The sequence below is a fragment of the Elaeis guineensis genome, chromosome 5 (assembly GCF_000442705.2).
Source record: "Elaeis guineensis isolate ETL-2024a chromosome 5, EG11, whole genome shotgun sequence".
Lineage (NCBI taxonomy): Eukaryota > Viridiplantae > Streptophyta > Magnoliopsida > Arecales > Arecaceae > Elaeis > Elaeis guineensis.
Window position 1 is genome coordinate 26,722,502 of NC_025997.2, and position 24,707 is coordinate 26,747,208.

The window sequence follows — 24,707 nt, forward strand, 5'->3', positions numbered from 1 at the left end:
GTGCTTCGAGCTATGGACAATGAAAGGTACCCCAAGATTGGCCTCTTATATTATATGATGGAGATGCCAAATAATCATATCAAAGAGGTAGATTCAAAGCATACCTAGGAGTACATCAATATCATTGAGCAGAGATGGCACTACCAGATGGATAGGAAGTCGTATCTAGTAGCTAAATAAGAATATTGAAATTAACTATTCCCATACTTGTAAATATTTTTACTAAAACAATTGCAAACTCTATTAGTAACTTATTATCTGAACCCAAGATTTCAATGCACTATACCTAGAATTGATATAGATGAGAAACTTCTAGCCGTCCTACACAATGCAATCAACAAGATAAAGATTGATCCAGAATTCATCGCCACCATGTGTCCACTAGAGGTAAGTTAACTTAAGAAGCATACAAAGTTAACTCATATCTTCAATCATTATATTATAACACATCTCTTTTTCGTAGATAAAAATATTTAGGGAGGCAGTGACAATTTTAAAATCTCAACAGCTATCATAAGTAAAAAAATTATGAATCCAGATATATTAGATATCAATAACTATTACCTGACATTTAATAAGTACTAACATGATACTATCTTATATGTAATTTTCCTCAATGCTTTTGTAGCTGAATAGCGGATTTATTTTGGTCTGACAATGAGACGTCTTAAGCAGCTAGCCATCCGGATCCTCTCCCAGAAAACCTCCTCGAGTGGCTACAAGTGCAACTGGTGCACCTTCGCCCTCAACCACAACAAGCAAAAAAATTGTTTCACATAAAGGCTTCTCAATGACCTCGTATATATCCACTACAATTTGAGGTTGAGATTGAAGTGCAATCAGGATAAAATAGAGCTGAAATACCAGGATCCCATCCACAATGCTTTCGTTCAAGATGAGCATGATCAAGGTAGTCAAAGGCGAAAGACGCCCTTACGACGCTTGGGGGGGTCTAGCGCCTTGAGGCAAGATGCGCTGGAAAAGCGCTTGCTCAAGTGAAGGCGCTAAAATTGAGAAAAAAAAGCAAAAAATATAATATATAAATAAATAACAACTAGAGATAACTATTGTAACATAAATTACCATATAATTAATAATTTAAGCACAAAATATATATAAAACAGTAAAATACTCAACTAGTTCAAAATAAAGTATATGAAAACAAGCCATATGCAGCTCTAAATTCATGAATGAAACAAAAAACATAACAAGCCCTAAAATTCATCAGCAGAGTTTCATCAATAAAACAAAAAACATAAACAGTCCTAAAGTGGAATCATATAAATAAAACAAAAACGATAAACAGCCCTAAAGCCTAAAGTTCATCAATGGAATCATCAGATTCAGTTCTACTTTCATAGTTGTCATTACTTTCATCTTCTCCTCCTTCATTGGATTTATATCCTTCAATATTTTCTTCTGTCTCATCTGAATCAACCTCTATCTCTTCAATATTAGGAGCTGAATTTGACTCTATTTTTGACTTTGCTCTTGAGTTATTTTTTTGGAATTGGCTTCTAGTTTTTTTTCCCTGCTTCTCCAACATCTGCTGCCCTTGCTATAGCCCCCCATGTCAATTCTTCATCCTCATCTCCAAAGACTGTATCATCTTCAGTCATTAAAAAAAAATCATAAAGTTCATTGAGGTGCCAAAGGCAAACACCTCACCTCACTGAGAAAAGCCCTAAAAAGTGCCAAAGGCGTGCGCCTGAGTGAAGAGACATCGCCTGAAATATCGAGGGACGATAACTCCTTTTGGCACCTCGCCTGAGCACCTGAGGCACGCCTTTTGACGCCTTTGACATCACTGAGCATGATTACATGATCGAATGGCTGATGAGCTAGTAGCAAGAGCTGAAGCTCGATAAGCCAGAATCACTTCCATGAACGCCAGTTTCATAGTCAATGAGGCTAGGATGGATGCAAAGCAATCAGTAGATCGCATCATTCCATGCACGTGTCTAGCTGATTAGCCACAGCCACAATAGTCAATAGGGAGCCAATCATGACTCCATGTTTGAAATATCTTCCAGAGATATGAACGAGTTGCTTAGACAAAGCCTCCACACTATCCGATTGACTTTGTTAGGAGGGCAATATCCATCCTCCCAACATATAGCCAAGTGAGAGGGGCACGGAGGGAAAGCAAACAGCTGCTCAATACAACTAGAAAGAAAAACGAGAGGCAGTTGCAACTCCGATGGAGAGAGTGGAGAAGTCAGTTCACTCAGACCTAAAGACCATGGAGAACAATGATGATAGTTTTGATGATCAAGGATCTAGTGGCTAGGAAGAGAATGGATATGAGACAACTGTAAGATAGTCTTCGATTCACCCAGCAGATCCCAGTTTATGCCTGCCACGCAAGATGGGAACCACGATTAAAGCCCATGAGGATACAATTGCATACAGAAGATGGGCTCCTCGAGATCATTTCGGATATGATGCAGCTGTAGATGACCTTGCACGTGAAGTAGAATCCACAAACATTTCGGGTTTCGAGTTGTATGCTGAATCCTATTACTCGCGCAGGCTTGCCAACTCGAAACAGGATCCCGTGCCGATCGATCGATAGTAGAGTCGGTACGCCCCCATATTGAACTACACCAGGCCCAAATCGATACAGAAACAAAATCGAGGAAGAGTGTGGGGAGGGAAGGAAAGCGATGTGGACGGAGATGCCGACAGTGACCACCGAAGGGGGTTGCAGAGGCCTCTAGGGCTCCACGATCCGCGAGAGTGAAGGGAAGGGGGCAGAGAGGCCATCGGATGGCGATCGTGACCGTCGGACGATCAAATCGACCCCATGGATGCGGTGGGTTCGAAGCACAAACGATCTACACCTATTCATCGTGTTTTTTTAATGCGATGCATAGTGAAGTCGCCGCTGTTCGAAACCCATCACCGGCTTCACTATGCATCCCATTAAAAAAAATACGATGAACAGGATAGGTTGCCCCTGTTTCAAATGCACGACAGCCATCCAACAGCCCTCCAATAGCCTCCCCTCCATTTCTTTTTCTTCCCCTCTCTCTCTCTAATCTCCTCTCACGGAGGACCGGGAGCCCCGAAGGCCTCGACGGCCTCAACGAACCACCATCGGCCTTTTCCCCTCCTTCCCTCCCCTCCTCTCTCCTCTCTTTTATTCTCTCTTGCTCTAATTTCACTAGCATTCCAAATCGAATGCCCAAACCACACCAGTTGGTTGTCAATAACATTCAGCATGCCTTGAACCATCCAATTCGAAGCGGTTCGGCATTCCATGACTAGCAACCACATGCAGCCTATGATCCATACAGATATGGATTTGATCAAGTTTGCCATATCGTGCCGAACCGACCGGTACACCCCATCTCGTATTGGGCCAGCAGGAAACCGCACGATTAGGTCGGTAAAATCGGTACACCAGAGGTACCGAAGAATAAAGAATGGAAAGTGAGAAAGAGAGAGAAGAGGGAGGGAGGGAGGTGGGAGCCGCCAGAGGCCGGCGGTGGTCGGCTGCGGTCGTCAGAGGACTTCCAACCCCGTATCGCCCGATAGGGCTTTCAAGAGAGCAAAAAAGAGAGCGCTCGGAGGGGGGGGGAACCTACCAGACAGACGGTGCCTCCGTTGCGAGGCTCCGGTGGCCGACGAGCCGACGCCGACGGTCTGAGGCGGTCGAGCGGACGGAGCCCCTCCGCGACTCCACCCCCTTCTTTTTCGAAACAGACGACGTTTGTTTCGATTCTTTCTTTTTTTTATTTTAAACTTATGAAGTCGGCAACTGGGTTGCCGACTTAAGAATTTTTTAAAAAAAACAAAAATCGTGAAGCCGGCAAATCGTTTGCCGACTTCACTTAAAACCATATTTTTAAAAAAATTTGCAAAACAGGGGCGATGCCCCTGTTTCACGCCTGCGGCGCCGCACGCGTGGACGGCGCCCTCCGACGGCCACGGCGGCCAGTCGGAGGCCCCGCCGGCTCCTTCCCCTCTTTTTTTTTCTTCCTCTTTCTCTCTCTCTATTTCTTTCAATTTCTCTTTTTTCTTCCGGTTCGGGTCGTCGGTTCGGTACGGTATGAAACCATACCGAACCGTACCGCGGCCGATCGAAACGGTCGGCGATACCGGTTCAACAAACCTTGGATTTGATGCATCTGAAACATCTTCTAATATCTACTATCCTATGCAGTCTGAGCATCTTATGGATAGGATTTTGCTGCCGATATATTCGGATGGATCCCTCCACAACCGTATTATCAAACAGAACATCTTCCAAGCCAGAGCTTCAGTAAGAGATCTAAGATCAATTATAACTCAAGACGTGTACCTTATAAAGAGGTGGGCTATGTGCCTCCTGATTATGCTAACAATCTCGACATCTTCAACAAACATCGACACTCCAAATTTCTAATGTCAGTATGTATATTGTACCTTAGAAACACCTAATTGATTGAATCATTGTATGTTTTGTATTTCACTAATTGATTTTAGATGTTGTATGTTGATTGTTACATTAAAAACTTCAACTCAAGATCAAGAAGCATCATTTAAGATGTAGCGAATAATAAAAACATCAAATTTACGATTTTAACCAAAAAAAAAAATCAAAAGTCATCAAAAAATATCAAATTAGAGTTAAAATCATTCAAAACACAAAAAATGATTATTTTTATTAAATGTTCAAAGAAATTGAGAGAGAAAAAAAAGGCGTGCCAGTTCAGAATCAGCACGCCAGACCATACCCTATGTTTTGGTATGGTATGAACAGGTAGCTGACAAGTATATGACATGATATCAGTTCAGCATAACTTGATTTGAATTGTTGTAAGTCCACCAAAATCCTATAAGTCCAACTACGGCCAAATTGGCCTTAAGACAAACTACTGCAATCAAAAAAAGGCTTTACAGGCATATTTATGATGGATTTAAGTCCCAACAAGGGCCATGGTTGAGGCATAATTAATATTGCTTAAATAGTAAAACCAAATACAATTACAGTTCAAATTTACAGGCAAACAAACATGATTTTATTTACAGTTCTAATTTACAGGCAAACAAAACCTGATTTTATTTTGCTGCAATTGCAAACCTAATGGACCAAACACTAGAAATGTAGTTGCAAATTTAGCAACTACAACCACATCTAACCCCAACTACATGCATTTCCAAACTACAAGTATCCAGAACACTACCTTAGTGGAACTCTGTTTGAGATAAATGGTTGTACTGTAACTACATAAAAAATGTAGATTTTTAAATTGCAATCTCATATATTACATGCTAGTCTAATATATGCTGTAGGTACCTATACTAAGAAGTACATATAAAGATATCACCTCGCACTCACTCCAAAATTCACACATCTAAGATAAAGGTAGCTCAGCATGGCATCAGTGTCACTTGTCATGGGCCTTCTTCACCAAATTCAAAGCCTCTCAGTGTATGCACCATCCATCCATTCAGGAGCACCATTGTTGGATTAAAACATATTAGATTCTCTCAATTCTCAAATAGGTATCCAAAGTTTAATGCATACCTACATGTGTATTTTGATATTCAAAAACCCTTCATGGTAAACATGAAAGGATATCAATATCCAAACAAGGTATTAGATTTTGGTTTTATCGGCTTATGAGAGACTAGGCATATTCTCAAAGGTCCATACATGCTTATATGATCAAACAATGGAAGACGAAGAAAAAACTAAGGAATAGAATCTTTGTTTTGGATAGGGAAACAATCATTTGGTGGTTAATTTGTTTCTAACAGACACTTTACATCCTAGATTTAGACTTGTCACTTATCAATGTTTTTTTTTTTTTTGAGAGAGAGAGAGAAATGGAAGGCCAACATACACTATAATTACCTAGGTCCCCATAGAACATGGATTCAAAAGGCACAGCCAAAAGATGGTACCATCAATATAGTACCGTTCCCATGCTAAATTGGCAACGGTACTTAAGCCAGGATGCCAAAACCAACCATACCGATACAAGGTTGTACCAGTCTATGGTGACGGCACCATCCTGACCAAACCAAGTTACTACTAACAATTTTTCTCTTTCTTTTTGGTATTTTTAGTTTCGATATGTACCATCGACATAGTTATTGTACTAATACCAATGCTATACTGCTTGAATGGAAAAATGGTACAGGTTTTGATACTAGTATTTAAAACCTTATTTCAAAAAGCACCACCCAGGATTCAAATCTAGAACCACTTGTTGCTAAGTGGAGGGGTATGACCATAACGGCAAGCCCTAGTTTACCCATCAAGGATTATTAGTCATCTCCTTCCCAATATTTTATCATGTCATGTAATTATTCCCATCTTACTGTGACAAGCTTTTCCACATTGTAGACCATATCAAGCCATCTACTACAATGTTGATGCTTTCATTAGTTTAGGTAGTAAGACAACGATACAACTCTTGCAAGTTTGTTTTTGTGTATTAACCTCTTCCAGCACGGGTTGTAAGCAACCTTGCCAACCACTTCTAGAAGCATCTTAAAATTCAACATGAGGGGCCATATTAGTGGTTTAGGTCAATTTCCCTGACAATGTTGACACCCTATAATTCTTTGTTAACCTTTTGATTTATGTACTTGTTTCTTCAATTCTCAAATTACAGCACTGCATCGATCAATCATAATCTTGATGACCATCTGTTTTGCTTCTCATGTAATTATATTCCATTAATCTCACTGCAAGTGAGGAACATGGTAGGAAGCATGGCTAGCTTTGCTCACCCATATGTCAAGATTTTTCCAAATTCCACTATTTATTTGACCAGAAAAATGCTGCCCTACTTTTTCCTGGAGCATTTCAATCATTCTTCTGCAGGAAAAACGAAAGTACAATTGCGACTACAATGTCATAGCAAATCAGGAATCATGGTTAACTCAGAAAATCTTAAATTCTTGGTTTTGGCCCTTCTAAGGCTACCTTGGGAAGTGCCCATCCATACCATGCTGTATCAATCAAGCATGGAGTGCTGAAATGTTACCAGCAAGGTACAGGGTTTCAGGACATCCTAAAATCAAACCTATGCTTCCAGCACTTATCACTTTGCATCAACTATTTCTGATACAGTTTGAAGATAAAGAAACAAATACAAGCTGATGCATAGCAGAACAAGCTCCAAATTTTCTAAATTTAGTATGTGCCAGAACATCCTAAACAGCCCAATCTCAATCCAACATGGTGCAGAGATTTTTTCTGTCAATTATATGCTCTTTTATTTGGAGGACTCAACAGCCTAATATATGGAAATGTGAAGTATCAAGATAAAATTACAATCTAATTGACTAAGTTATAAATAAAGTTAGCCCATATTATATCAGCTTCTGACAGCACTACAATTGTATCAAATTATCGATATATGAGCAATCCATGGAACAGGTAATTCGAACACATCAATTGCAATGAGACATGAAGAATTATTTGTGCCTTTAGCATCTAAAATGATTTATGACAAATGATTTGAAACTATGCACATTTTAAACAACAATCAGCCAAAATATTAAGGATAATATCTGACTGTGTTAATTGGTTTAAAACCATGTAAAGACTCTAATGCAAAGTAGCTAAAAACTTTATCACGACAAAATTAAATAAAGTAGCATGTCAGCAATAAATCTCATCATAGACCTTACATCTTTTCACGCTGGTGTTTTGCATGTTAGCATGGTAGGATAAAATAAGCATACCATGTTTTAACTTTTTAAGTGTGAGTACCAGGCCCTATACTGGTCCAATATCTTGTATGGCATGGCATGCCCTGGTACCCTATAATACGAACTTGTAACAACATATCTGGCATTGTTGGAACCAACACAGCAAAGAGTACCATATGTTGATAAGAGAAGATACCAAGGCTCATACCAATACCACTACCCTACCAAGTTGGTAGGCTACACCTCGTACCACCCAGTCTGATTTGACACATAAACGGTGACACATACCATGCTGGTCAAAAGCAAAAAACTAATCCTTGCCTAGTATACTATGTGCCCTTATTTATATTTGACCCACCTACGACTACAAAAAAAAAAAAAAAAACATTCTTTTAATTCACAATCATTTGAACTCCCATTCAAAACCAGATTAAGCCAGGTCCTCTTACAAGTTACAAGAGTTTAGTAAGGATCTGTCACTCGGCTAGAGTTCAAAATATTGAGTAAATGTGGAATCTCCAACTTTTAGAATGTAAGATGTTTTAATATAAAGACAAGAATGACATTGACAATTAGTAGCACAGGGATGACACGGAACAAGAAGACTGCAGCTTTATGAAAACATTGTTAGGGAAGCAGGCATGATTCAAGGAAGTAGGTTCAATGTTTTATACTACTACATACACTTGCAAATTACAGATATCTAAGCTGAATTTGAAAACCATTATAACTTGCCAACTTGAAACTCATGTCAGAGTCTTAACTTTATGTTGCAATTCCATTGCTTTTAAAGATCTCTATGAAGAAATGTACGAATAGTTACACCAACAAGATTTACCGATGTATTGCATCATCTAGCAAGTTATCATAGTCAAGCATGAATTCTCTTTAAACAAGGTATAAAATATACTATCTAATTATTTCATAAAATGATAAAAGAATTATATAATAAATCTAATGGAGAGAACAGCACCACACAGATGCCTCCAATGCTACCATCCCCCATGATAGAGGCATGACACCAAAAAGGCACCAGTGTCTCCAAGAAAATACTAGTAGCAGTTTTGATAGTTGTACACACCTTCCAAGCGATGGAAACATTTTTCCACTGGGGACAAGGAATCGGTCTCTTGCAATCACATACGACTCCAACATCCTTTCATTGACTAACAAAGTGCCTAAAAGATTTTTGATAATATATTAATCTATTATTTACATTATTCAGAAAATTATTCCAAAGCAATTTCTGTCAACATCTAAATCACCAGCAGTACATCACCCAAACACAGCCACATACAATTTTAACAAGATTGCAGGAGGGAACAATATAGAAACCAAGAAAGTCAAGAAGGAAAAAATGGCCAAAAGACCTTACGAATTTAGGTTACAGTCTCCAATTTCAGTTAACCAGAAACATCACAAATGGCTATATTGAACTCAGAAAGAAAAAGAAAATATTCGCATTGGAATCAACCTGGTTCTCACAAGGAAAATGTTTCATCTCACCCAAAACCTCCCTGAAACAGCTACGACTTAAGGTTTTTTATAAACAACCCACATTCTCAGGTTTGCAACTCTGGATAGGTTCTTGTAGAAATGTGTTAGAACTCCTCTCACAACTAGACATGTTTTCTAGATTCCATTCTTGCAAAATAATATGGTCAAGAACATAATCTAGGAAAATGACTAGTTATGATATATGATAATATTCACTGTCCGCAAGGGGCATTTCATTTGAGGTCCAAGCGAGCCAATGAGAACTTCTACAAAGATTAAATACACATAATACCAACTTAAGTGGAAAATCAAAGTATTTAAATGTGGTGACATGGAAGCATGTAGATGAGGAACAAGGTGATAACTGATAAGAGTAATCATCCTGAAAAAAGTGTTATATCAGCAGAGAAAAGGACCTTGGCTATGGTGATTGCCAATATTTACATACTCAAATGCCAGCTATTGCCAATTAGTCTAGCAAGTCTTGTGGGAGAGTTGTTGCCATCCACACTCTTCTGACAATTTATTCAAATACTATTTCAAAGAGCGAAGGATCACTCTACTGCATGAGCAGGGATGCAATTGATAACATGGACTTCCCTTCATACAAAATAGTCTCTATATTAAGGCACGCACCCTCTCTTGCCCAAAGTTCTTATGTATGAACTCAACACTAATAATAGAGGCTCAATGTTGGTTTATATGCTTCAGAAAAGATAGATATTTCTCATTTGATGAATCCTAAGATATTTCTCATTTGATGAATCACACTGTGGTTCATAAATCCACCCATCAAAGTGAAATGCAAATGCAATACATATTATACTGGGGAAAGTTGGTTGTCATTTATTTAAGAGACTACACTTATGTTGCTTTGTATTAAAATATCAATGCAGATGTATTTAGTCAAAGCACAATGGAACTTTATGTCATTTTATGATGGTTGATACATTATATTCCACCAAAGCTAAGGACGTGCAATGCATATGCAAAAACCTCGACAGCAAGAGAGTCCCATAGTCCAATCAATAATATGACAAACATAATTTTTTAAATTTTTTGGCTATACTTTTACTAGTTTTTGATGTGGTATTTAAGAAAATGAAAGGAAAACAAATCTGCTTAGGAGAAAAACCTTCAAGTTGAGCACCCATACATTTTTTTATCCCCTCACAGCTTGCATGTTGTTTTGTTAAATTTAAAAAGAAATACAGAGAATGAATAATTTCTTCTCCTTTTTGGTGCAGACCACCATGCACATAATTTTTTTCAGATGTGGAGTTTATTGTGGTTTCATCCATAATTACTTTTTTGCTAAATGAGTTTAAATCTATAAAAATGAATAAAAGGGTTTTAAATCTATAAAAATTCTAATGAAAGAAGGAAAGTTGTGTAGAATTCTAGAACTTGTGGGAGAGACAAAGAATATTTTTTAAAAAAATATTTGCAAGGGTGGTGGAGCTTGAGGTGCCCTGCATATGGGGAAGAGAGAGTTTAGTATCATATTTTTTTTCTTTAATCAAAATTGGGATGCATGTATGTTGCCTCAAATCTCACTGCTTTTTTAAGGTGGGGCCTGCTTCAGTCCTCGAGGCTAGTCACGTAAAGGCTCAAGGCTTTCCCATTATATATAGTAGAAGACAGAAGAACAGTTCCATTCAAGCAATCCACACTAGATGGAACAAAGTTGCTAAAGCTCAGGAGCAGGTATCACTAAATTGTGGCAACAAACCTCACGCTCACCAGCCAGTCCATCTACAAATTTGAACTGCAAGCAAAGCAAATGATCCTTCCATAAAAAAATTATGTTCTCCTGCTAATTCCCACCTTTTTGTGTCTCTAGCATCTATCGTCCAAAGTAACAAGTCTTATCCATTGGTAACATTTAGATTGAACTATATTGACTGAAGCATGGTGAATTTGCTTTCTCCCATATAATAATCTGTTTTATATGTGAATCAGATTATACATTACGCTACAAAACTGACAAGGCAACACATGCCGTATACAGAAGGCTCAATTAAATAGCTAAAACAAAAGGCGATGTATGAGAAGCATGTGTTGGCACTAACCATTGCATTTCCCAAAATTTTTAGGTAAAGGCCTAAGAAGGGTTATATGCAAAGTGATATCAGACACTAATTAGGTGACAAACACCCAGTTATTTCACAATTATCTTCCTTGCATCAGTGAACTTGTATTTATATAGAAGAAGAGAATAAATGAGATCCAAAATATGAAAAAGATAAACAATACATAACTTAAAACTAAGGTCAATCTCAGTAGAATTTTGGCAGCAAGTCTCCAAAGCGAGTGTGAAACCTCGGGGTGACTTTAGCTGTCAATGCTGTTACAATATATTTCATTAATATGAAACTCATCTGGGTTCTAATCTAAGAGTCTCAAATCCCCACAGTATCAAACCAACAAAATATGTGCAGCACTAGTCAAGCTCAACTTATGCCCCAGAATAAAAGCAACATGACCTTTGAGATGAACTATGTCTCTGAAACAAATGCACCACTTAGAGCCAAAAGATGAAGCAGCAAAAGCCTCAATGGATAAACAAGAAACAGCAGAAGGAATGATTAAGAAGAACTGCTTAATGGATGGTCAAATCAATGGTTGATTTCCTCCAATCAGTTCAAGGAAAAACTCATTGGGAAGTTGACATAGTGGTGGTACAAGCTGAAGAGGCAAGCATATTCGGAATCAATGAAACTGTTAACAGACCCTAAAACATAGTTGCACAAAGGATGGTAATAGCATGGGGCATAATTGTTTGAAATTTCCCTAGAAAACTGAATATTATAATGAATACTTCACAAAAGGTTCATTAGCCTTGTCAAAGTATCACAGTAACTTGGTACCTAATGCTAAGGACCAACCGATGGCGCAAGCTTCTCAAAAGAGAGACATCAAGCTTATCAATAAGCTTTTTCCCCTTTGGTGCAACAGTAAAGTTGATCCACTGTGACTTGGGTGTCACAGGTTCGGAACACATAAACAGCCTCTCTGCACAGGAGGGTAAGGTTGCAAACATTTGACCCTCCCTAAATCTCACAGTGGAAGGAGCTGCTGGGACACCCTATTTTATCCATAAGCTTGTCCCAAACCAGATGAGTTCAATGGATTCTTTCAGTGCTTAATCCACTTTTAGATCTTGTTACTTGAGGTTTTATTTGCTCACCACAATCTGTTGATGGATCAGGCTTACCTGCTCTATTGATTGGCATTGTGCTCTCAAGTCCAAGTCAGGTAGTAGGCTTGTTCTTGAACCATCCAACAATTGGCGAAAACTAGCTAGTACTATTTTTGTGGAAACTGGTCTGCATACTCCTAAATCCTATTCTGCTTCTAAAACCCTATTTGATTGAATGGCTGCTCACTTGACACGATCAGTTTCAATGGACTGTTAGTTTGATGAGACTTTTTGAGTCTCAATTCCTAGCAAGATCCCTGGATCTCACCTATCCTGTTTCATGGTTGCCTATTCCTTTTGTCTTTTTTCTGCAATGTGAATTCTTATGGCGTTGGAACATTGAGTTGTTGAAACTTCACTTTGCTAATGAACTTGTGTCGCAACTTCTGTGCCTCAGCCAAGATGGGGTGATGCTGAAAAAGTTATTCTGGTGATGGATACAAAAATTGCTAAGGATTATAGGAGGATTTGAGGTAGGTCTGATTTCTTGCCTAACAACATCAATTGGATTTGGAAGGTGAAGGCTCAAATGCGAGTCCATTGTTTCTACAGAAATTAGATTGAGGGCAGTTGTCAAGTTTTGAGGTTCTTTCATATCATGGATTGAGAAATGGAACTTGTCCCAAGCATGGTTGAAAATCTAAAACTATCGAGCATGTTTATTTTGGTGTTTAGAGCAGGTTGGCATAGGGCCTTTGAGCATTTTGGATAGGAATTCAACCAAAACATTTGGGCATCAGCCCTCAGAGATGAGTATTCTAACTGCTAAAGTTGGAATCTTCAAATGAATAACACATCATTCTGTTATCATTAATGTGATTTGGTACCTTCGGATAGAGCACAGCCTATAGGTTTTTCAAGGCCAACATCATTATCCAGGCTGGTGATTTAGCCATTCATTTATGCTGGCACAAGAGCTAGTCATTAAGGTCGGATTGATCAATCAAATATCAGTTCACATATATGGCAAATGCAGACATCTAGGATCCCCCTATTTCTACTTCCTCTCAAACACTCCGTGTTAATTCAAAATCCCCACAAATGGGTCAGCTAAAGCCAAATTTTCATGTATCTGTCTGCAATGGAGGTTCTAGAAGAGAAATTATAATGAGAAACTTCATTGGGAAAGTTCTCATAGAATGGCCCAATTTCTTTGCTAAATATAGTGCAGCTGTATTGACTTGACATGCTGTGGAGCAAATATAGATGAAGGTGACTCTAGCACTATCATTTTTAGGATTAACTGGGTCAAGATGACCAAGTTTGAGGGTCAAATGCTTTTAGACAGAATCTGATGTTTGATTTTTTTTGGTCGGACTAGCTTGTTTGGTGGGATCTTGAAACATTTCGATTTTAAATTTCCTGTACATTCTGATTCTTTATTTTTAGCTGATTGTAGGGGCTGTTCTTTCATGCATAAAAATAATCTTTTTTTACCACAAAAAAAAAAAGGAAAAAGGGGTAGCCCAATGCACAAGGCTCCCGCATTGTATGGTCTAGCAAGGATCAGATGTACACAGCCTGACCCACACGTATGGAGAGGCTTATTCCATGTTTCAAACCTATAACCTTCAAGTCACAATGGAGCAACCTTACTACTATGCTAAGGCTTGCCCTCTAAAATATATGATACTTGTTGGGAGTGGTTTTGAAACTCGTGCCCTTTTGACCAGAACCTTAATCTGATTCCTTAGACCAACTTGGCCAAAGCTATTGTTCCTAGTAGAATTCTATGAGTCCTCTTTCATGGGCTATTCACAGCTTCAAGGCTTCCACTCATGTCATTTGCAACTAGTTGATATGCCTCAAGTCACTAAAGCACCTGTGTTTCCCTTCACCTTTTTCTATTTAATTCATGGTATCACCTTTGATCTATGAATCATCAAGCATATGACACCCAAATAAACTGGTCTTGTTGTTCAGCAGTTTGCCTTGTTCTTTATCGTGGCATTTCCCAACCAAGGTCATCTTCCAAACTTTTGTGCATGGAAATTAAATGACTACCTTAAGTAATTTGCTGTGCAGTCAAATTGATGGCCCATATAAAGCACATGGTTCTCCCACTATATCAACAAGCCCTAGAGCCACGAGTGCATCCTCATCATTTTTTTTTTTTTTTGTGTGAGGGGGTGTAGAGGTAAGGGAGAGGAAGACCCCTGCCCAAATACAAAGTGAAAAGAAAACAAAACTACATTGAAAAAGACAACCAACCAGATCAGCCTTAACAAGTCCATCCTCATCTCTAATCCTAGATGAAATTAAATTTCACACGAAACAAGAAAGCATAGATATCAGAGCAATCACTTGCCTAAGGCTTACTTTCAAGATAAAAGAAAGGTGGATCTCTATTTCATTACAAGTATGTCATGGATCTTATCACAAGCTTTGGTCGGCCAAGACTCAAACTACCAAATCAACCAATGTATCAAAAGTTACAACAACAAAACGTCATGGGAGATTGGGTAAAAGTGATCCCACCAAGCTCCAAAAGCCTTAAATATTTGATCATGACCGCATGAAAATTGCATATGTCGTGAGGATCATTTCATACACCATGATTTCAAAAATGTCCTTCACTCACCATGATACTCCTCATTAACCATTAAGAAGACCCCGTGAAATCCTACTTTCTTCATAATTTCCATGGATACCAACAAGGTATAGAAAAAATTGAGGCTGACCAGTCGGTTGACATCAACATGAAAGTGTCAAAGAACAAAAGATACATGGTTGCATGGAATTATATACTGGCCTGAACTGGCCGGTACACCCCATACCGAACCCGACCGCCAGGGAACCGGTCCAGTTTGGGCCAAAAATTCAGAAAAAAGCCACAAACCACACCGAACCAGTTGGTTTGGTGCAGTACTACCCCAAAACCGTGTGAAACCATGCGATTTTGGTCAGTTCGGCTCAACCGAGCCGCACGTGGGTGGGGTGGGTTGGGGTGGGGGCTATCTAGGTCGTATTAGGATGGTCTTTCGAAAGAAAGGCAGAGAAGCGTTTGCTTCTCTGCCTTTCTTTTGTTTGGTTTTGAGCCGAGGAAAAAAAAACACCCCAAACTCATCGGATCTTTCACAATTTCATCGAGAAATCAAGATATTTCAGCCAGATTTCAGGTAATCCATCTTTTCCCCACTCATTTATTACTTTTTTTTTTTGCATTTTTTGGTTGAAAAACAGCAATAAATAAAAAAAAGACGAAATCATAACAAAATTTTTGATTTTGGTATGATTTCATTATATGTTGTAGATCTTTGGACGATCTACACAATGACACAAATTATTAATTTTTATTAATTATATTTTTTTAAATTAAAAAATATATTTTTGAAATAAAAAAATCAAAAAATAAAATTCAAAAAATAACTATAAAATCGAAATATTATTTAGGACATTTCAAGCTACTTTTACTATAAAATTGATGTCCGATTGTGAAGATTTTGATGCATGATGCACATAGTAGCCTAAGCCTAATTTTGAATAAAATTAAAAAATAAATAGCCTTAACACATGTTCATAGGCTTGCAAAATATATAAAGCATCTATGATATGTTTCTACTTTGATCTAAACTCAAATGAAGTTTTAGAATTTTTAAAATTAAAAATATTTTTTAATTAATTAAATAATAAAAATTATGTAATCAATTTTAAAAAATATGTAAAATTAGTAATACATTTTAGCTAATTCAGAAATGTTATTTAAAGTACATAACATATTTTTCTGAATTTATGAGATTTAAAATTATTTTTTTAATATAGAAAAAAAATTAGATATCAATAAAAATTATGAAAAATTAAAAGTATGAAATATATTATTCAGATGTATTTTTGGAGGTTTAAAAATTAGATTTTCTTTTTGGGATAACAATTTTTTGTTATTTTTACGTATATATTAAACTAACATGCTTCGTTAAACTTGTAGAAATGAATCTATCAAGTAAGAAAGATCCGGAGTGTGATATTGATTAGGATCTGACGAAATGCTCTCGACTCGACATCATTAAGATGCAAATGATGCAACACAAAATTCAAAAGAGGAGGGGTGACTAGATTGAAGCAGCACTTGACTAGTGGTAATCCTAATATAGCCATATGCCGAAAATGCCTCCAAAAGGTCCAGCAGCTGATTTCAAAACACTTCGCTGATTTCAAAGCAGCAAAGAAGAGGGTAAAGCAGAAGAGGATAAGGTGGATCATTGAACCGCAGAGCTACCTTCCTATCACTCCAGAGAGTCAGAAAAGGCCTCTGCTCTAGATGACGAGGAGGCATAGCTTGAGGCTACTATTTAAACGAGTCTGGATGATCAATACCGACTGGAGGAGATGGTCAAATATAGAGAATAATTGGGACCGTATAATATGAATCGAGATCCGACTCTACAACCGCTAGGAGAGAGTCCGAGTTCAGAAAGACCTCCGTCAGCGAGACCGTGAGTAGAGAGGCATAGTATCTCATCTATATTGGAGGCTTTCGACAATAGGAGAAATTCCAGCAAAAGCCACCATGTATGATTTGGATCCACAGACCTACAGTAAGGATTCAAAGTAGTAGAGGATTGATAATATGCTGAAAAAGGATAAAAAGAAGATATGTGGCGAGCTCTTGAATCATGATTTCAGTTCAACCATATTTCAATGAATACAACAAGCAACACATACTATCAATCTACCATTTAGCCACATAAGCTGCCGGCTCAGATATAGATCCTCCAAAACCTAGGGAGATCTATGATGAACTTCTTGACAATAACAAGAAGGATCTGCAAAGATGGATTTTTTCTAACTAGAATAAATGATCTACACAGTAATGTGTGATGGTTGGATCGGTCCTACCAACAGAGCAACTTCTTGACATTCTATGATGGAAAAATATTTTTTCACAAGTTAACTAATGCTTCAGATAATGTGCACGATCCGCATACATCCTTGAACTGATGGAGGAGATAATTGATGCGGTAGAAAAGCAAAATATCGTGCAAATCATCACAGATAATAAACCACAATATAAGACTACCGAAGAGTTGCTGATGGAGCGACGATCGCATATTTACTGAACCTCATGTTCTATACATTACATTGACCTCATGTTGATGGATATTAAAAGCTTTATAAAGTGCAGCAGGCAATGGACTCAACCCAAACTATTACTAGATTCATCTACAATCATACATGAATCCTGTCACTAATGCGGACATATACTAAAGGATAGATCTTGAGATCGAATGTCACGATATGCTACAAACTACATAGCACATGATAGCCTTCTAGATAAGAAAGTAGTCATGCGTCAGAGTTTGCCAGTGCCAAGTGACAGGAGAGCAAATATGCGAGGACCGACACTGAAAAAAATCATGTGGAGAACTTGATGACAAGTCAGTCATTCTGGCAATGAGTCGATAAGATAGCGAAGGCTATCAAGCCGTTATATGAAATGCTTCGGATCATGGGCAGCAAAAGATACCCCGATATGGGCTTCTTATATCATATGATGGAGAGAAAAGAAACAGATCAGTGAGATAGATCCAAAGCATGCCCAAGAATACATTACCACTATTAAATGACGATGAGACTACCAATGAGTAGGGACTTGCATCTAGTAGGTAAGTAAGAAATCAAAAATCCTCTAAAAATTTTTCTTCTCTTGTACTTGTATAAGTTTACTTGTACTTATATAAGTTTACTTAATCATTTGTGGAATTTATATACAGCTTACCATCTGAATCTGAGATTCTAGTACAGCATACCCGAGATAGATATGGATAACGAGCTTCTGACTGCCCTCTGTAATGTGTATATAAGATGGTGCCCGATCCGAAAATCGTATGTCTGTAATAAGTATAATAGGTTGATTGAGGTGTGATACACCATTTAACTAAATCCGCTCTGCAATCAATAACATATTTGCTAACTTACCAAATATATTTTCTACGGACGAAATAATTTAGAGAGAGGACAGACAGCTTTGGAGTCTCATCGACTATCGTAAACAAAAAAAAAAAAAAGATGAATCCAAGCAAATTAAATATCAATAATAATAAGACTTTGTTAACATTACATGTCTACTAATTTCAAATAATCTAATACGTAATTTTGCTTAATATTTTTGCAGCTGAATGATGGATTCATTTTGAACAGCTCGCAGATAATTTAAAAGGTGTGGCTATCAGTATTCTTTCCTAGACAGTCATCTCTAATGGCTGGAAGCACAATAGATCAACTTTCGCTCTCATCCACAACAAGCAGAAAAACCATCTGACACAGAAGCATCTCAACGATCTTGTATACATTCACTATAATCTGAGATTGAGACTAAAATACATCCAAAAGGAAGTACAGCTAAAGTACACAGATCCAATGATAGATGATTATGCTGTTGATGACAAGGATCCGATGATCGGATCGTGTGTAAATCAACAACAAAAGTCGAAGCTTGATGAGCCAGGATCTCCTCCACAACTAGTCAGTTTGATAGCTAGGGAGATTAGGATGGATCCAAGGTAATAGACAGATAGAAATATTTCACAAGGTTCCAGCTGATCAGCCATAACCTAAGGGGCCATAGGAAAGTCATTCATTATGTGACTTCATGTTCGAAACATCCTCTCAGATATTTGAGTGAGAACTATTAAGACGAGGCTGGTCATCTCAATCAAAAAGAAGACATCCATTCTTCCCGGCACAACAAAGTCAGTTACAGAGGGGCACAAGGAGAGGTCAAGCAACTGCTCAGCAAAAAGACAAAAGAAAGATAGTTGCATCCTCATCAAAAGTAGAGAACTTAGCTCACTCAGATTTAGAGACCAAAGAGAGTGATAATGACAGCAGTCATGGATCTGATGACCAAGGAGGGGGTGCACAAAAGACCATTGTTCGTGAGATGCAGCTGCAAGATGATCTTTGATTCATTGATAAGTCTCAATTTATGCATGCCACATAACATAGAGACCACGGTGCACGAGTTGATAGAGCCTATGAGAATACGATTTCATATAGATGATGGACTTCTAGAGGTCGTTTAGCACACGATGCAGCTATAAATGACCTCCATATAGAGTAGGATCCATGGATGCATCAGATTCATTCCCGCATTATGGATCATATTATTTGCATGCAGCTTATGATCCATATGAATATGGATATGGTGCGTCCGAAGCATTGTCTTTCAGTGGCTACTATCCTATGCAACCTAAAACATCTTACAAATGATTTACTGTTGTATATTTGAATAGACCCTCCACAGTCGTACCATCAATCCAAGAATACCTCTAAGAGCTAGAGCTTGAGCGAGAGATCTGAAATATCTTACAATCTAATGCAGATATCTTATGGGATGGGCATCCAGAACTACAATGCTGCTTGGTTAGAGATATGAATTGATGTTCCTCCTGATTATGCGGATGATCAGGATATCTATGAGCATCATAGACACTCTATGAGAAATTAAATCAGTAGAGATCTTGAAATTGGTACATTGTTCTTTATACTTTGTACTTTAAATACATTTAATGTGTTTTTTTAAGATTTCTTTTATTTTATTTCAAAGTGATAGAAATATTATAGACATAAATGAACATTAATTTGGATCTAAAATAATTCAAAAATAAAAAAAATGATTGGATTAAACAGAAACTAAAAAAATGAAAAAAAAATTGCGTATCGGTACAGAACCGACATGCCTGACCATACCGAGTGTCGTACGATACAGTACCATAATGTATCGGTCCAAAACTGGTATGGATCCCAATACCGGTTCCAAAAATCTTGCATAGACTAGAGCTCTAAAAGGCACAAAGACATTTTTTTTGCAGGAAAGCTAACCTTGATTAAATGGAATGAGTTTGAAGCAAAAACCCAGCTTACCCCCAAAATAAACTAATTCCATCTTTTTGAGAATAGATTTATTCAGATTAAAACTGAATTATCTAGTAAAAAATGCAGATGCTGATTGCATCTAAGGTTGCATTTGGAGGCAAAATAAATTAACCAAAAGTTAGTGGGTTAGCTTACTCCGTTCCTTTTTAATCAGGAACAAATAATTTCATCATAAATGATGGAGTATTTTATCTCAGGTTAAGTGGAGTAAATGGATTTGGAAGCCAAAAGTTGCATACCAACTTTATGGAAATACTCCTTTTGCCCTTCTAAAAAAGTGATTTAACCCAAGTGCTCCAATGATTGTTTGGCTGATAAGAGTGGAATAAATTGGTTAAGTACCTTTTCCGCTCTCTTACTCCAATTCCAAATAGAGCCTAAATGTTTTTCCACGTCTCTTCTCCCCCTAAACTGGGTTGCAAATATTGTTTAGAAGAATAACATGGAACAAAAAATATTCTGTCCCTAATTCCAAGATAATTCATAACCAAGCAAGACTTAAGTTTGTGTATGCAATGGGTCATCAGAACTAAAAATGGTTGTGTAAAGAGCTAAAGTGCGATTATATTCCCTTCTTTTTTTTTTCTTTTTTTTTTTGTTTGAGTTTCCTGCATACTCATGGTGTGCTTTGTCACACTCAAAAGTAGGGATAAGCCTTCCTAATTCCAAAGTAAAAATAAAAAGTTTATTAGAAAAACTTATAAAGGAGTTGAAAGATAGGAATAGAAAAGATGCATCTAAAAAAATTGAATTCCCTAGTATTTCAAAATTTTGCATTTTCTTTTCTATTTATTCTATTTTTTAACTATTTCTTGCATCACTTTGCAAGGTCCATTAACATGATGTGAATGGTAAAGGGTTCACGGTGCACAACTCTTCTAATCCATTTTTTTGTTTACGTTCGTATGAAATGGATATGATCTTTCGCAAATTCAGGAGTAGCAATGGATCCTTCTTTTAATACTGGGTGCTAATCAGTATTTGTTCTTCTCTAAGTAGGCACTTAAGCATTGAACAGCACTTTGGAAACCACTCCACCATTTTGATTTCAGCATATACCACTCAGAATGCAAATCTGAGAAACTTTTGTGGGGGGTGGTGTTAAAAGAAAGGGTGCCACCTGATGCTATCCCAAAAAGGGACTGGTCTTCAGGCCCAACTTCAACACATCAAAACCCAACCTTCATCGATTAACCAACTTGACCTAACCAACTCTGACCCCACTAGCCCAACTTAACCAACTCTGACCCCACCTTGTGTCAAACTCAACCTGACCTGATAAAATTGACTAAACTGAACCTTGCCACATCTGACTTGACAAGACCTGATCCACATAAATCCAGCCTAACTAATTACCAAATCAAAGTCAGGAAACGAATCCCGTTTACACCAAACCAAACTAAACCTGACAGCATCAGACCTACACCAACCATAATAGATCTTAGGCATCCAAACCAATCAAATGTAAACCCAATTCAGCCTAAGTTGACACAAATTCAACATCACTGCTAACATCAAAACAAACAACCAAGTCATAGGAACTGCAATTTGTATTAGCAACTTAAGCTGAATCATCACTAAAAGTCAAACTAAAGTTCGAATTAGAATTCTGCAAACTGCTCTTCATTGCCTCGACAGCTTACAAGCAACCTAATAAACCCTTAGGGTAGCTTAGAAGTTGTACGTTACTACATTTGATTGAGTCAGTTATTTAGATTCCAAACTTTTCATGGTTTATATCTTTGGAGTGACAAGATTACCAAAAAATATCAAGAAGCAATTCCTCAAAATGCAACAATTGGTGGGTGAACTAGTCGTGCTCCACAAGAAAGGATTGCTTTGAAACTTCAAAAAATTGACTGTAGAAGTTTCAAGTATTGCTTACAAGCATAAGGATGGAAATGCAGGGGATGGAAGTACAGTCACCTGAATCTAGGAGCCCAAAAAAGCCCATATGTTAAGTGTCTTTCATAAAGAGACCGAATTTTTTTAGTCTGGTTTGGTCCCTAATTTGATGACTTATCGTTTATAGGCCGGCTAGTAAAAGCCAGTATTCAAAGGGGCTTAATGGGAACACTGTAAGCAGATATTAGTCATTGAATTGTTCACCATAAAGCTTTGAAGACGACAACAACAGCTCAAAATCATAACCGAATGAGCATGGGGTGCAGGGAGGGAGAGAGAGGGAAAGCAGAAAAAAGCGGGCTCAATGATCACATGGCCCCCTCCCAGCTGCACTTGCCTCCATGTTCTCACTTCCTCCCTCTGAGACTCCCTCCCTTCACATGGCGCTCCAACCCCGGCCTATCCTGTCAGGTGTTGGCCAAACAGGACCAGAATGCAGGACAGAATTATTTTTGAATGCGTAAATTGCAGCTGACTTCAAAAAAGGAGGAAAACTTGCAAAAAAAAATATATATATATATATATATAAAAAAAAAGAAGAAGGCCTTCTGTTTTCTAACACTGTCCAAATGATTAGAAGTTTGTTATAACGAATATTACGATATTACAGAGATGGTCCATTTACATAATATTAACTGGCTCTCCGGCTTGAATGAAGATGCTTATAAATAGTTCAAGGATATAGAAGCAATAAAAGTAAAATAAAGCAAAAACAAAAAAAAAGATCGAAATGAAACCTGTAGACTGGGAGAACTTTTCTCCCTAGTCTCGAAATTATTTCCACAACTTAGCAAAGAGTGAGACACTCCACCATAGCAAAGTTTTGCTGAATTGTATGTGTTCTTTGGGTCGTGTTTCAGTAAGTTCTAAAAGCTTTACTTCAGAGTCAGACATCAAATGGCCAGACGGGGCTTCCAAACCAGCACCACAAAATAATAAACTAGAAGTTCAGGCAGTTCTTATTATGCACTTTATGCTATCATAATAGAAGCATATGGTAATAAGAAAACTCACCCATTGGCTCAGAAATTAGAATATCTGCTTTCTCAGGCAGCTCCACTTCCTCAACCTTACCTTTGATGACCTGTTGATCACGAACCAAAGACCCACTACTAAACAAGCAAAGTTATAAACGTATATTCGGAAAAAACAAACCCAAATGTCCACTTATGCAGTCTAGCTTTAGGGAAAAAAATCAAACCGTGATTCTCTGTGCGAGCAATGGATTCCCAGAAACTAGCTTGCGAGCATATTCTGCCATTTCAGATGCCTCTACAGCATAGACATGCTTGGCACCAGCCTAAAAGTTAAAATGAAGGTCAGAGATTATGAATACGGATCCACCAAACTGAACACATCTATAAGAAGGTCCTGCATTCTTAGAATACTTCTAAAAAGCTTTATGCATAAACATTTTGGAGCATACCTGAGCAGCAAATAATGAAAGGATACCACTACCAGCACCAACATCAACAACCACACGACCATTAAAGTCTACACGATTCTCAATCACTGCAGCATAGTAGGTTCCTGAACTAAAAAAAAAATTATGTCACTATCAGCTTCATAAAATTGCCCATTAATGTCCAGCTTTATATCTGGTTGAACAGCAAGGGGGAAATTTTTGTAGTTTTAAACAAATGTCACTAATTCAGTGCTAGCTCTTCAAAATCTACTGACAAATGTAACTACAACAGATAACTGATAATAGTCTAATTGTATAACCTGTCCTCACATAATCTTGTAACATATTCTGCTGATGAAGCAGCTGACCATAGTAATGGAAGTACATTTTCGCAGAAGTGGCCTCTATTTTGTGGTCGAATTTGCTTTTAGAAGCTATTAGGGATCCATTCTCCAAGGCTCCACCTGAAATTAAAATACACAAGCAGCCACAATGAAACTAATGGTTGTAGGTTTAGTCTCAATCCTCTTACCCCAACATACATGACCACTAGCTAAGATAAATTGTATCAGTTTGTGCAACCAAATGATCTAACAAATGGTAGTGCATTAATAAAAGAGCAATAAAATATGATGAATCTTACAAAACAAAATTTACAGCAGGGGATCCCCATAGAAGTGAAGAGATATGACTTAAAACGCATACCATACAATAAAAACATTAACCAATAATAATGTCACATCACTATTGTCAGCTACTATCCAAAGAAGCAGCTCTTACAATCAGCACTACAACAGGAAGCAGACAATGTCAGAAAAGGAAACAATCAAAATGAAAGTTCAGGTACAACATAAAATGCAGAAAAGTAGCACCAGATCTATGACCTTTATAATCTTGATTCAGTAAATGAAACTACAAATATTTATACATATCCAAAAGATGAGTATAGGAGGAAAAAGGAAGCATAAGCTCATTGTAACTCATGATCAGTTCTGTGAGGAAACCAAAAGAACCTAAAAAATGAGGAGACTCTAACAAATATTTTGAGACCTCTGTGTTGGAATAAGAAATGCTGTCATGTTCATAGCACTTTCACAAGATAAGTCTCCAAGGAAGACAGCATGGATGACAATGGAGGCCAACCAACTTGATCAGCAGCCTTACTGG

The 24,707-nt window shown here is 37.6% G+C and overlaps 1 protein-coding gene across 1 annotated transcript in view; it reads right to left on the reverse strand.

The window, feature by feature from the left end:
- The window catches only part of LOC105045282 (probable histone-arginine methyltransferase CARM1), a 76,987-nt gene that overhangs the window by 47,937 nt on the left and 4,343 nt on the right, over positions 1 to 24,707 (reverse strand). Inside the window, 5 exon segments of the mRNA XM_010923512.4 lie at positions 8,738 to 8,834; positions 23,150 to 23,219; positions 23,337 to 23,435; positions 23,562 to 23,665; positions 23,861 to 24,004. Of these exon segments, the coding sequence (XP_010921814.2) occupies positions 8,738 to 8,834; positions 23,150 to 23,219; positions 23,337 to 23,435; positions 23,562 to 23,665; positions 23,861 to 24,004 (514 nt within the window).